Source organism: Lissotriton vulgaris, chromosome 6 (assembly GCF_964263255.1).
Source record: "Lissotriton vulgaris chromosome 6, aLisVul1.2, whole genome shotgun sequence".
In the NCBI taxonomy this organism is placed as follows: Eukaryota; Metazoa; Chordata; class Amphibia; order Caudata; family Salamandridae; genus Lissotriton; species Lissotriton vulgaris.
Genome location: NC_141694.1, coordinates 1,786,808,579 through 1,786,821,731, shown reverse-complemented (window position 1 = coordinate 1,786,821,731; position 13,153 = coordinate 1,786,808,579). Strand labels below are relative to the sequence as shown.

At 39.9% G+C, this 13,153-nt stretch overlaps 1 protein-coding gene across 1 annotated transcript in view; it reads left to right on the top strand.

Annotated features, from left to right (window-relative positions):
• The window catches only part of LOC147709485 (cysteine-rich secretory protein 3-like), a 101,603-nt gene extending 88,903 nt beyond the window's left edge, over nucleotides 1-12,700 (top strand). The window contains exons 7-8 of the mRNA XM_086928040.1: nucleotides 7,308-7,396; nucleotides 11,957-12,700. Of these exons, the coding sequence (XP_086784166.1) occupies nucleotides 7,308-7,396; nucleotides 11,957-11,967 (100 nt within the window). The 3' untranslated portion in view covers nucleotides 11,968-12,700. The remainder of the gene's footprint in view (nucleotides 1-7,307; nucleotides 7,397-11,956) is intronic.
• Nucleotides 12,701-13,153: the final 453 nt, after the last annotated feature.

Below are 13,153 nucleotides of genomic sequence, written 5' to 3'. Positions count from 1 at the left end.
CAAAAACCCAAATAAACCCCCTGGCAGGCCAATCATCTTTGCATGCGGGGGACTTTTGGAAAAAACTACTGTTTATGTGGATTCGTTCCTACAGGAATTTGTGTGTGGGTTGCCCTCTTACATCCAGGATTCCAGTGATTTTTTTAGGAAAATCAATGAGCTACAATGGGATCCAGAATTTTTGTTAATTACTCTTGACGTTACGGCGTTGTATACGAGTATTGCACATGTGGATGGGTTAAGGGCTGCTGCATACTACTTGGGTCAGCGATCGATTGAATATGTAGAACACAATAAGATGTTACTGTCTATGATGAGCTTCTGCCTGAATAATAACTTCTTTATGTTTAATAAACAACATTACCAACAGGTCAGGGGAGTAGCCATGGGGCCTGTTTCTCTCCTAGTTATGCTTGTATTCATATGGGATACTGGGAGAGACAGGTCCTCTTTGGTGAAAATTTGGCTACGTGCAGGGACCACATCGTTCGGTGGTATAGATACATCGACGATGTTTTTATGGTCTGGCACGGTACACCCACACAGGCAGAGGACTTCATTACTCAGTTAAACACCAATAACTACAACTTGACATTCACTTCCAATATCAGTGCACATCACGCAACCTTTCTGGATGTTTCAATTGAGATCATCAATGGCCATCTGGAAACAGCGCTGTTCAGGAAACCTACGGCGGGGAATACAGTACTGCACGCCCAGAGTCACCATCCTCCGCATTTAATAAGGAGCATCCCTTATGGGGAGATGCTCAGGATTAGAAGGGTCTGTAGTACTGAGTCTCAATGCAGTGCAGCACAGCAGGCCAGTAAACTTAGGTTTCTGGCCCAAGGATATTGTGAGAACATAGTGGAGGCTGCAATACGCAAAGCCAATGCTCTTCCCCGTGAAACAGCTTTACTTCACAAGAAATCCCAAGTTCCAACTGTCATGCCTATGCAGCAACCTATCAGATTAATATGGTCGTTCGATAGCCAGCATGGGGCACTCAGAAAGATAGTTAACAAATACTGGGATCTGGTGAAGTGTGATCCAGTAATCGGTGAATCCATGCCAAGAAAGCCAGCAATCACTTACAGAAGGGCTTATTCCTTACAGGATGCTTTGGTTAAATCTAGCCCAGAATTAGTAACACCTAAAGATTGGCTGGCCGGCAGTAGAGGATTTAGAAAATGCTCTACATGCAAGGCATGTTCCCATGGGGTAAACAGAACAGAATATCTTACCCCTTTCTCAGTGGTCCCATGTAAGATTAACAAAAAATTAACCTACAAGAGTGAATTTGCAGTGTACGTGTTGGAGTGCCCGTGTGGCTTGAGATATGTGGGCAGCTCAAAGCTGCAAGTGCACAAACGGGTCCTCCAACATCTGAGGGCTATTAATTCCAACGACCCTGCCTATCCAGTGGCCAGACACTACAAGGAGTATCATAACAGCAATAGTACTCTGTTGAAATACTATGCCATTGATTCAGTAGCACCTCTTAGAAGAGGAGGCGATAGGGATGCTGCACTCGGAAAATTAGAAACCAGGTATATTATGATGTTGGATAGTAAGGCACCAATGGGGCTTAATGCTTTGGAAGACTTTTACACCTGTCTCTAAAAGCAAACACTATCTCCAAACCACACCATATAGGTATTCAAATGTTAGGTAGCCTGTGTTTATAATACTACTCTGTAAAAGTCAGCTTACACATAAAACAGATACAACCCACTGTAATACCAACTGGTTGGTGTAAGGTTTTACTTTTACTCATACTTGTGTTCAAGCCATCCAGTTATTTTGTGTAATTAGCCAGTAGGTGTGTTAGGATGATAGACTGGGACCAGTCTTAATAACATCTCATCCACATAACACACATAGATGTCAAAAAACATTTTCTTTTTTATAGAAAACAAAAAGTTTTTTTCAAAAAAATGCAATCAGGTATTGGTGGGTGTGCTTCCTTTAAAAGTGATGATTTTCATTGATAACATATCCTTACCATCCATTGCACACATTATCAAGCACTTTATAATTTTCATCACTTATTCATTCATGGGGGTGTCAGAATACAGTATATAAATTTGCGAATTTGCACATAGACATAATGTATATGCATTGGTGAATCAACTGTTGTCACGGTATTGATGTTTATTCATTCTTCGTGTATATAGAGAATTGGATTTTAGGTCATCTTTTATCACATGCCAAGCATTTTTATGTAATTTTTATATATATATATATATATATATATATATATATATATATAATTATTTATAGTAAAACACCTCTTTATTTCACAATGACGTGTATAATAATGCACAGAATATTTATCAATACTAGCAATTTTTGATCCTTAGTCAGGTTTCAAAAAACATTATGTTTATTGATTTATATTGTTTGGATATAGGAAATGTTATGGTTAGGGATTTATCCCAATACTGTGTTTAACCACGAGGCCAGTGTGCACCAAATTAGTGGTGTCACACGACCCGATTCACCAGGTTGATATATATGCAATAATAAGCTTACAGGGATTGATCCCAATACTGTTTATTTGTTTAAGTTGCACATAGAAAATCAAGGGAAAATGTGTAGTATTTTTACTATGTTCCTTGTGCCTGAAACTGACACCCAATGAAATTTGTTATTTCACTTGCACTAGCACTTTAAATTTCTGCCGATGCCCTCTATGGCGCCATGTGACCAAGGCCTCTGGGAGGCCGAAACGTTATGCTGTCCGTTGCAGAAATAAAATAATTGCTCACGGAAAACCTGGGTCTCCTGTTTCTTGGCGGTGCTGCGGCGGGATCAAGCCCGTAACATTGCTTCTGAAGCCAGTGTGGATATATATATATATATATATATATATATATATATATATATATATATATATATATATATATACGTGCATGTATATATACATAATTAATTACAGAGTGGTAGTACGGTAGTAGCTCCTCTGTAGTTATAGGTAGGGTGTCAGGACACGGGGATTTCTTAAATGTTTGTCTCATAATAGATTTGCACCTATTTGATGAATGTCCTCAAAACTTTGCAGACTTACTACCCCGTTTTATTCTCGGAGTACTGAAAGTTTTGTGGCGTTTGGCCAATGGGGTGCAAAGAAAAAAGGGGAGTCCTAAAACGGTTGTAAAATCCAACGCATGTTGTTTTTAGGTCCACTTTGATGTGTTCTGCACTACACTTTTCGATATAGGTTTGCAATTGGTTTGATATTTCTGCCCTACCTAATAACACTATACTAAAGTGGTAATAGGATTTGCCAAATATTTGTTTCCTTATATTTGTTCATATAAAATAGGGAGCATGACATAGTAATGTGAAAGCGGTGTGTAAAAAGAAGACTCAAACTTTTGTAAGCTGCACTTAAACAATATTGACCTTCAACCCTACCCTTTATGCCCAGCTGGAGTAGGTTTGAAAATAGTTCTTGCACACATGCCACAATGTCTTCCCTTCATTTAAATTTCCTTTGGGCACATTGCCCCTATTCACCCATTCCTGTTCAGCCATTTAAGCTGGGGATCCTTATGAGAGATGGTAGCCCAAGTGAGCTAATCTGCATCTAATTGCTTACTGGGGTGCGTTTCTGTGGCTTCCAAGTGCTCGTCAAGCACTTCCTCCCAGACGTTCCGCCGGAAATCTTTATTTGCACTTTCAAATGCCACCTGGCATTCAGGGCCTTGCCTCCAACGTTAGTTCTAATGTTTTTCCACAGCTCATTGAGTCAGCAAGCCATGGGCTTTTTACTGCCCAAACCTGGCTGCCGGTGTGGGGGGCAACTAGGCTAATTACTGAAATGGCACTGTGGCTGCAATGGGTTTAAATCATAGTGTTGAGTGTTATTTGATTTAGTGTTGTTAACCCTTTCGATGCTGATGACGAGCTCAGCTCAGTGGCCGTGGTTTGCCTGTACATTGGGTCCTCTGGTTTCACGCATATTTACAAAGAAACACTCCGTCTCTTACAGAGGACCTCAGCAGCAATTGTACTCTTCTGGGCCAAGGGAGCTCTGATGTGTTAGACCACTCTGGGAGCCATCTTGGAGCAGAGACCTTGAACTACCATTATAAATGATATTTTAAATATGAGTCTTACATATATGTTTTCAGCTCATCAGTTTTGAAGAAATTTAGATTTAGAAACATCCTTTTTAATTTTGGAAACACACCTACTACAACCAAAAAGCTTTTATTCGATGCACTTAGGGGAGCTACTCACAGGTAGTTAGAGGAGTGACCACCAGCAGCCGAGCTACTCATTGGAGAACTCTGGGGCATATTACCAACAACTAGTGATATTTATCGCTAAATGGGCTTAGCGAGTTTTTTTTATCGCCAAGCTTCGCCAGGTATTATCGCAGAGATAACGTGCTATTAGCAACATTTATCTCTAAAGCGTTAAATATCTGGTAATCCGGCGATATTTACGCATTATCGCCAATGGGGGACTTAGCCAGAATATTCACCTACCATTGGATATAATGGCTAAGAATTGGTTTGGGCAGGCGTTAGGTTTTGGAGATATGTGCTTAGCGTGAATATTTCCATCGCTACGCCTGCCTTGCTAACAGGCGATAGCGACGTTAGCAACTGCTTTCAGTCGCTAACAGGTTGGGTACACCCACTTTGCATGTCATTAGCGATAAATATCGTTGACATGCAAAGCGGTCCCCAAACTTCTCGCTATCGCCTACAAGCTGTCGCTAACTGCTGTTAGCGGCAGCTTGCTAATAGGGCAATAGAATTATCGCTGCTTAGCGGCTGAAAACGGCCGCTAAAGCAGCGTTAATCTAAAACGCCATGCTTGGTAATATGCCCCTCTGTTCTAGAGGGTGCTGTGCTGTCCTTCAGCTTTTGATGATGCTTCAGAGCTACATTGTTTCTTTCAGCATTCCTATGGCAGTAACTAAACATAGATTTGCAGCGTCTAGATGCCTCGCCTCCCTAGGAACTATTTTGACAGAATGTCCTGAACCATTGCAAGTCACATGGAACCAGCCCTGAGTTCATTGACTTATTGTAGGTGAGAAGAGTTGACGTTCATCTGAATTTTCCGTTAAGGTTACTGATAGAAAGGGCAAAAATATTTGCAGTCTTTAACCCCCCACTAGTCAACAACCTGACACTTTCGTTCTAATTGCTGCATACCACATAATTGAAAAATCCTTTCAACAACACAAATAAGAGACCACATTCTTCAGAGTCCAAGTCTCTGGACAATGGAGTAGAAACCATCTATTCATGCAAATGGGTCACAAATAAAGTGCATCAGACAGGAGACTGTTTTAATGATCAGACTCTAATGAGCCATATATATATATCAAAGGTCTCAATGCCCTAAAGTAATTGATGAAAGAAGCTAAGTGTTCTATGAAACTCCAAAATAAATACAAAAATAAACAAACTTCATTTATCTAACTCAGATATGTGGTTACCATTGTGTATGGAGTCAGGGTTTTTTGCTGTTTTGGGTCTTTGCTGTTTTATTTCAGATATTGCATTTGTGCGGTCAATTTTTGTTGGCCTTGAGTTCTAAGACTGTGACTAAAATAGCTTGTATCACATATATACTCTCACCAATTGAGAAATTAACGGCCACATCTATGACTGAAGCATTTTTGTGACTTCATAGTTGCGACTTTATGTGACTCGCAAATAGGAAGTCTCAAAATGCGATGTACTAATATGTCTCAGACACATTTAGCGATTCCAAACAGGGTCACAAATGACATACCTCATTCATATTCATGAGGTAGGTCACCATTTGCAACCTAGTGGCGAATGATCAAAACACAGGGATGGTGGCCTGCTGGGAACAGCAGACTACCATGTCTTTGTTTCCTTTTAAGTAAAGCTTTTTTGTGTGAAATGCAGCCTATTTTATTTAATGGAAAACGGGATGCGCTTCAAAAAGGAAAATCTACATTTTTAAAAATTAGGCAGTGGTCCTTGGGACCACAGCCCGCTCTTAAAAACGTTTTGCTACCATTCACAATTCCCAGGGGACCCTTCCTTTTTTTGCTACTGGCTTTCCCCCTACTTGATGTAGGTGGTAAACAGAGATTGTTTTGCACCGCATTCTTCCAAAATAGGGTTGGTGCATGCCGCTAAAACCGGTCATACATGTCCCCTAAGTGTTTCATCCGCTCTGTCTTTGGTTTTAAAAGATATTGCTTTATTGAGTTGGTTTGGGTCACGGATCTATTATAATATCATTGTTTACTAATGTTGTGGTCCTTTACAGATAGGGTATAAGGGTGTTAATATGGTCCAAATCATTTGAATGTTCTGTGTGTGCATAAGCTCCCTTTTTCCACGTGGACTGATGGATTGGAATATGTCATTGGTCCTTGTAAATCCTCCTAGAAAGGTATGGTATTGATTCTCGGCTAAGTCCTCATTATTTGGCCATAAGTGCTAGAGCATCCTTCCCCCTCTTAATGTCTATGTGATTCAAGTAGGGAGGAAAATTACACTCTTTGTTATTGCTATGTACTTATTCCAAAATATGGAATGCAGCACCGTAATTTTTTAAGTAAAACAGAGACAGTAATAGGCACCAAACAGACATTCCTTAAATATCCATGACACAAGATAGACCCTTACAGTCATCTGTTAGCAATATTAGGCAACATAGAAAACTAGCATTAATAACTATCTAGAAGGATTAGTACAAGTGGCCTCAAGACACTGGTTCTCATACACAGACCTTTTCCATTATCACTTACTTCCCCATCTTCACACATGCAGTGTCCTATTTCCATAAACCCACGCAAATCACCATCACTCCATTGCCACTTTTACCCATTACTTTTATCACCCATTTCATTTTCATCCCTTCTCCCACTCAGATATCCACATTATTGCTCGCGCCAGGAATAGGCTCCTGAAATGTGCCCATCAACTCCACCTCCTCTACCCATTCTCTACATCATCCACTGATGGAGAATAAATCCTCTATTCTCACAACTCATATCCAAGGCTCAATCCCTACTTGCATAGCATCACCAGCCTTACACCTACCACTTGTAGAACACAAGTTTCGACCCAGTATGCCATCAACCAGAGCACCTCACATCCACATGCATACAGACACTGGTAGAAAAACTAGTTTTACAGACAACTACAAAATGTGATAACTATATTTCAAGTAAATCAGACCTGCCCTCTAAAAAACTTTATGACTTGAGCCAAAAGAGGTCTAGAAATATGATAGGCAATGCTGACACCTGACCTGGAGATGACCCTACATTTTTACATTTCTTTCCAATGTTTCAGGGGAAATTATGCAGATAGAATTACAACACCATACACAAAAGGTGTCCCATGCAGTAAATGCCCTGACAACTGTGATAAGGGACTATGCAGTAAGTACATGAAAAGTATTTTTATTTACATTAAAGATTTTAAGTTTCAATGAGTCTGCTTCATATCTCCACAATAAACACAAAATGCGAGCAATGATGTAAGCAGCAGTTGTATTATAAAGTCAAGCTTATATATCTTTTCAACAATTGCATTATTTTGTATTTTAAAATACATCTGTTTCATTTTCTGTTCATTAGTCTTAGACTTGTATAGAATTTGTCTTTTTCCTCTATGTGATATTTGACGATATTGCTTTTATGCCAATGTTTTTCAACAGAAAGAATCTTTAGGTATCAGTATGTTTATGTCAAATGGTGTAAAAGCATGCTTTATCTAAAATTCAACTTAGAATTATTTTAGCACAGAGAAAAAGTCCACAGAAAGCAAGGTATTAACTGAATGATTTTAAATGGATTTTTTATGGAGGCAATGCAATATCTATCCTTCATTTGGGACTATGCTTAATTTCTTAACCATGTCTGTTGAAATCCATCAGACACTCTGTGATATTGGGTGACTGCAGAACTTGATACTCAAAAGTAACCTTTATTTTAGGTGACAATGAAAGAAAATGAGGCTTAGTCAAAATTGAACAGCCCTGAATTGTACTAAATATGACTGCAAAGTTTAAATCTATGTTGGCGAAATATATACATAAAAAGTAACAATTGTTGTTAACAGATCTATGATTACATTTATTAGAGCTAAAGCTAAACTTAAACTAAATAGGCATGCTAACCTGGAGAGAGAGAGAACAAACTTGATGAGCTATCATTAGGTCCAAATATTCTGGTGCATATTTAAGCTGATTCTGTAAGGAATATGTTGGCTCATTCTTGGTAGCTTGACCTAAGCAGCACGGCGTCCTCAGGGAAAGAGCTTTCAGAGTATCTACAACAGCTAATTACACAACAGTACTGGTAAGTCAAAGTGTAAACAATTTATCAACATACGATAAGTCTAACATTAAGGAAAGATGAACAGAAATTAACAAAAAAGAAACAACGGCAAAATAATAAATACAAATAAAAAATAATCCGAAGTCACTAAATGGTCTTAAAGTATTGCTCTAAGCCATGGTGGGCCACCAAAAGAAGCAATTTCAAATCATGGCTAATTGGTATGATGGCTCAAAAAAAACAACAACCAGAGCTTTAGAGTGTTGGTTATAACGCCCTACAGCCAACTTGAGGGTGTCAAGTTTCTCATTGGGAAATTAAAAACAAAGAGTTTGATGATGTTGATTAAACCCACACATAAGTGAGTTGTAGACGCGGTGCTCAGGTGACGCTGCATGGCAATTGTTTACTGCATGCAGTATTTACTAAAGCCTGGGCCCTATGCCAGTTCAACAGACACAGTGGCGGAGTCCTATTTTGTCCAAGATTCAAATTTAGGAAAACATGTCAAATAAATCCTGAATACAAGCTGTAGGTTTCTCAGGACTTGTTTACATGAACCCACTGCAGTGCCTAGGCTGGGACTCCTTTCTACAGTTGACCTTCAAGAGTTTGTGTTACCATGGGAGAATGTTCTACTCTTTTACCTAGGTAATGGGTAAGTGTCCTCTCGTGTCTCCCTTAGTTGATGCATGATTGGCGGGACCACAGCATCCTGGGCCAGAGTAAACTTTGCACTCTCAGGCTGTGGGACCCGCTTAGAATTGGGGCATGCTCTTTCATCCAGCTGATTCCTTTCTTGCTTCAGTGATTGATTCTCCACCATCAGGAATTGGAAGAATGGCTGCTTTAAGAGTAGTGTGCTTGAGAGACATTTGACCTGAAAGGTTGTAAAGGGTGCAGGCCTTGCTATGTAACCATAGGCACATTCCTACAGGTCTGATCAGAGATGGTGCACATTTTACACCTGTTAAACTACCCAAAGTAAATTGGGTGCTGACCCTCTTCTTGCCAGTATCCTTTCACATGGGGCAGCTGCTGCTTTCTAGAAAATAGAAAATGACAGGAGTTAAAAGGTAAACTGCACCGCAGCACAGTTGAAAGTACTTTCTATCGATGTCCTCCTGCTATTATTTGTATACTGTTTCAAGTTGTTTTTTCATGATTCACTTTCTCTTTATAATGAACCTTCTCTGGAGTGTCTTGGTCATTCCCTGTTTTGGTTAAGGCTGATCCATGCCTGGTCTCTCGTATGTCTCCATTCTGCCCATCAAGTTGCCTTGCCTCTCTTGGATACTTTTTTGCTTTTGAGCCTTTTCCCCTGAAATTGACCCTTTGAAGAAGACTTCTATCACATACTTTATAGTGGACAGGCAAAAAGGCTACATAGTGGACAGGCAAAAAGGCTACATAAGTGAGTCACTCCTTCTTCAAGCAGGCTAGTCCAGGAGGGTTGGAAAACCCACTACATCCTGCACTTACAGATTGTGGTGCCAGCGTTTTGCTTAGTCCAGCACTATCGATCCTAATTTGTTTCAATATCAGAGATACAGGAACTCTATTGCACTAAGACAGAACATTTGCTACCCGAACCTTAGATTTTTTGGTAAGAGCAGGCATTTTTCAGGGGAACCTTCAAAGCTGAGGGACGTCTTACAATCCTTTACTGGAAATTTTAGATTTTGAGTCACATTTTTTTACATCAGCGAGTAAAGGTGGAATTTTTGATTGGCTCCATTTCAGAAGCAGGTCTATCGTGGGCCATAATTCAGGTGCTCTCTACAGACTCTTGTCTGAATGATTATAGCAAAATTCATGACCAGAGTTTCAAAGATACTTGAATGACCTGATCATGAGTATTTGGCTGAAGAAGCTCTCTGACATCGAACAAGGCATTTACACTATATTAAATTATATTTTCTCATTTAAGTCAGTTAGCAAATGAGATGATCTGAATGGAAAGTACCCAGATGACTTTAGTTCTCAGAGGTTGTGACGCATACAAGTGGGCATGGTGCCCTCTTGTATGTGTGACATCAGCACGTAATGTCACAAATTGTGAAATTACGTGCACATGCTTACCATATGTGGCCCACTTACCTCGTGACTTCATTGCATATTGCAATCCAGTCACTACAGTTGGTGCTGTGCCTTGGGCACAACCAATGCATCATCCCTATGCCTGGATTTGGTAGGGGTAGGGATTGTGATGCAGTGGCAGAGCAGCGGCAGGCAGCTAGAGAAAAAAAGTGGTTAATACACTGCATCAATTTTGAGGTAGTTGTTTTGGAGGAAACGCCTACCTTGCATAAATTAAAATCCCAAGAGGTACAGGTGAAGAAAGGACGCAGCCTGTAAAAAGTGACACATCTATGTAAATATGGAGCAGATGCAGCTCTGCCGTTGCGTCAAAAAAGTGAAGCAATGGCCATGCAAGGCGACACAAGGGGCTTGTAAATAAGCTCCTTTGTGTGTTGTGATAACCCAGTACATATTGGGCCTTATGTACGATGCAGCACTAAGCCAATTTGCGTGGCTTAATGCGGCCTTGTACATATCGTTGCCCAGTTTTTTGCTTTCAAGGGCCATGCAATGGGTGTTGCTGTGGGAGTTTCCAGCAACACCAATGGCTTTTTGACACTGCCCCAGGTTTACAAGGAATCGGAACTCTGAGGCAGTGCCAAAAATACCTTTATTTCTCCTTGTTTTTCCTTTTTCTATATGTGCTGCATTATGCAGCACACAGTGATGGAGAAAAAGGCCACTTGTGATTGCTTTTGTGCAGGAAGGTGTCCCTTTCTGCACAAAAACAATCAGACCTACCCTTGCACCATGGCGAAAAGGTGCCTGCTTGGCACATAACAGCCCATTGTGCACCAGCCCAGGTGAAAAGGTCAGGAATCTGATGGATACAGTGCATTCCTGTTCTTTTCTTTTGTCATAGGGCAGCACAGCAGGAAAGCCACCAGCAATGTTGTAAATAAGGCTCATGGTGTGAGAATATCTTGTTAAGCCGCAGAGAAAAGAAAAAGGGCAGAGCTGTCCTCTGCAGGACAGAAAGTGATGAGTGTACAGTAACAGAAAAGGCCCAGAGGGACAGAACACAAGTCACCACCTCACTCCCATGCTTCCAGTCGCAAGCTCCTCACCCAGGGACCACCTCACACCAGGCTCCCTCTCCATCGCTGCACATCGATTCAATCCTTGGGAGTAGAGATGGTCAACATGGCTTCTAGTGTAATGCCAAAAACACCTAATCGTTTATTTAAATACCAACAGGGTAAAAACAGAGATGGAACCATCAATCATTGTGCACTTTGCTGATGACCAGAGGTGCATCTATCATTGGTGCAGCAGGTGCAGTGAATGGCCCTCTGCACCACAGTTATGACTGTATTTTACTAACAAACGGGGGGTAGAGGTCCATTTCCGTTGCCTACATAAGGGCCCATGATACACTACTAGGCCACTGCTCTTGACAGCATCTACAGACAACAATCTCAAATACAGCCAACATCTATTTAGGTGCAGGCTCAGGTGCGCAATAATCATTTGCTTCACACGCTGCAAATACATGGACATATATTTTGCTGTATACAAATAATTGTGCTGTTCATCCCACATTCCTCTTGCTAAATGTGAGATTTGTTCTTTTCATAGCCAATTCCTGATCACTCAAGAACAAGGCTGCTAGCTGTGGGGATGCCATGTGCACGGCATGAAGGCAAACAGATTGATGGAGTGAAAACACCAGCTACAGCATTTATTTGTATTTAACACAGGTTTAATGTCCTAAATTTTTCAAACCTGTACTCATTTGAGATGTTCTGTGATATGTAACCGGAATTATCTAGTTCCTCAAAAGTTCTCATTGTTCCTACATTAGCCTCCAGTTGCCAGGACTCTGATTTGTAGATTTGATTTTCCTGGTAGTTTTAGTTTTCTCAGGTTGTCTCAGGTGAAAGGCCTTTAAATCGCAATGTCCTCATAGGGCCTGGAAGAATTTACTTTCACACTGCAAAGCACATGGGTTTTTTATGTCAAATTCTATTCGTAGTGAATTGTGAACGTCTAACCTTATTTACAATTTTACCCATGAATTTGGCAAAAGCATATCAATTTGTTGCAAATACAGACCTAATCTTGAAGAAAAATAATAATATGTAATCAAATAGTAAGAAAACTAAAGTCTTGGCAAATGTCGAATACATTTAGACAAACACTGCTTTCATGGCATATGTGTAGTCAGCAGATCTGTAGGATTTCATATTTTTAAATCCTACCCTGTGTGTGGCTTTGGAAGAAAACTTTGTTGTCTGGATTAAGCATTACACAGATAGAATATAGGTATTAAAATGTGAAATCCATGGCAATCCAGCAGCCCACAATATACATGTCCATCTCCTGATTAATTTTGATTGCAAACAAAATGCTTACATTGTTTTCTTGGTATTACATTTTAGTGATCTGTTCTGAGCAATCACTGGTCCAATCATATCTCATGATATGAACATATTTTTCTAATTACATTCAGAATTTCTGTATTATCAAAACGCGTAATTACATTGATATTTTATTACAGCCCTTTGATATTGTGGTTTTGCCATTTTATAATGCCAGAAATGACATATGTATTGTTATTGCTACAGAATTAACAGCACTCAACATATTAGCTTTGGAAGAACTGTGGTTGTCTCAGACTTAATCTCTGGTCTTTGGGCTCTGTAGAGATCATAGCAATATATGCTTAAGTCACTTAGCTATGTCCCTTGAATGTTTTTCAAACTGCACAGATATTTTATGCTCTTAATCTGAATATAAATCAATGCTTGTCATATAAAAAAATGTAATTATGTA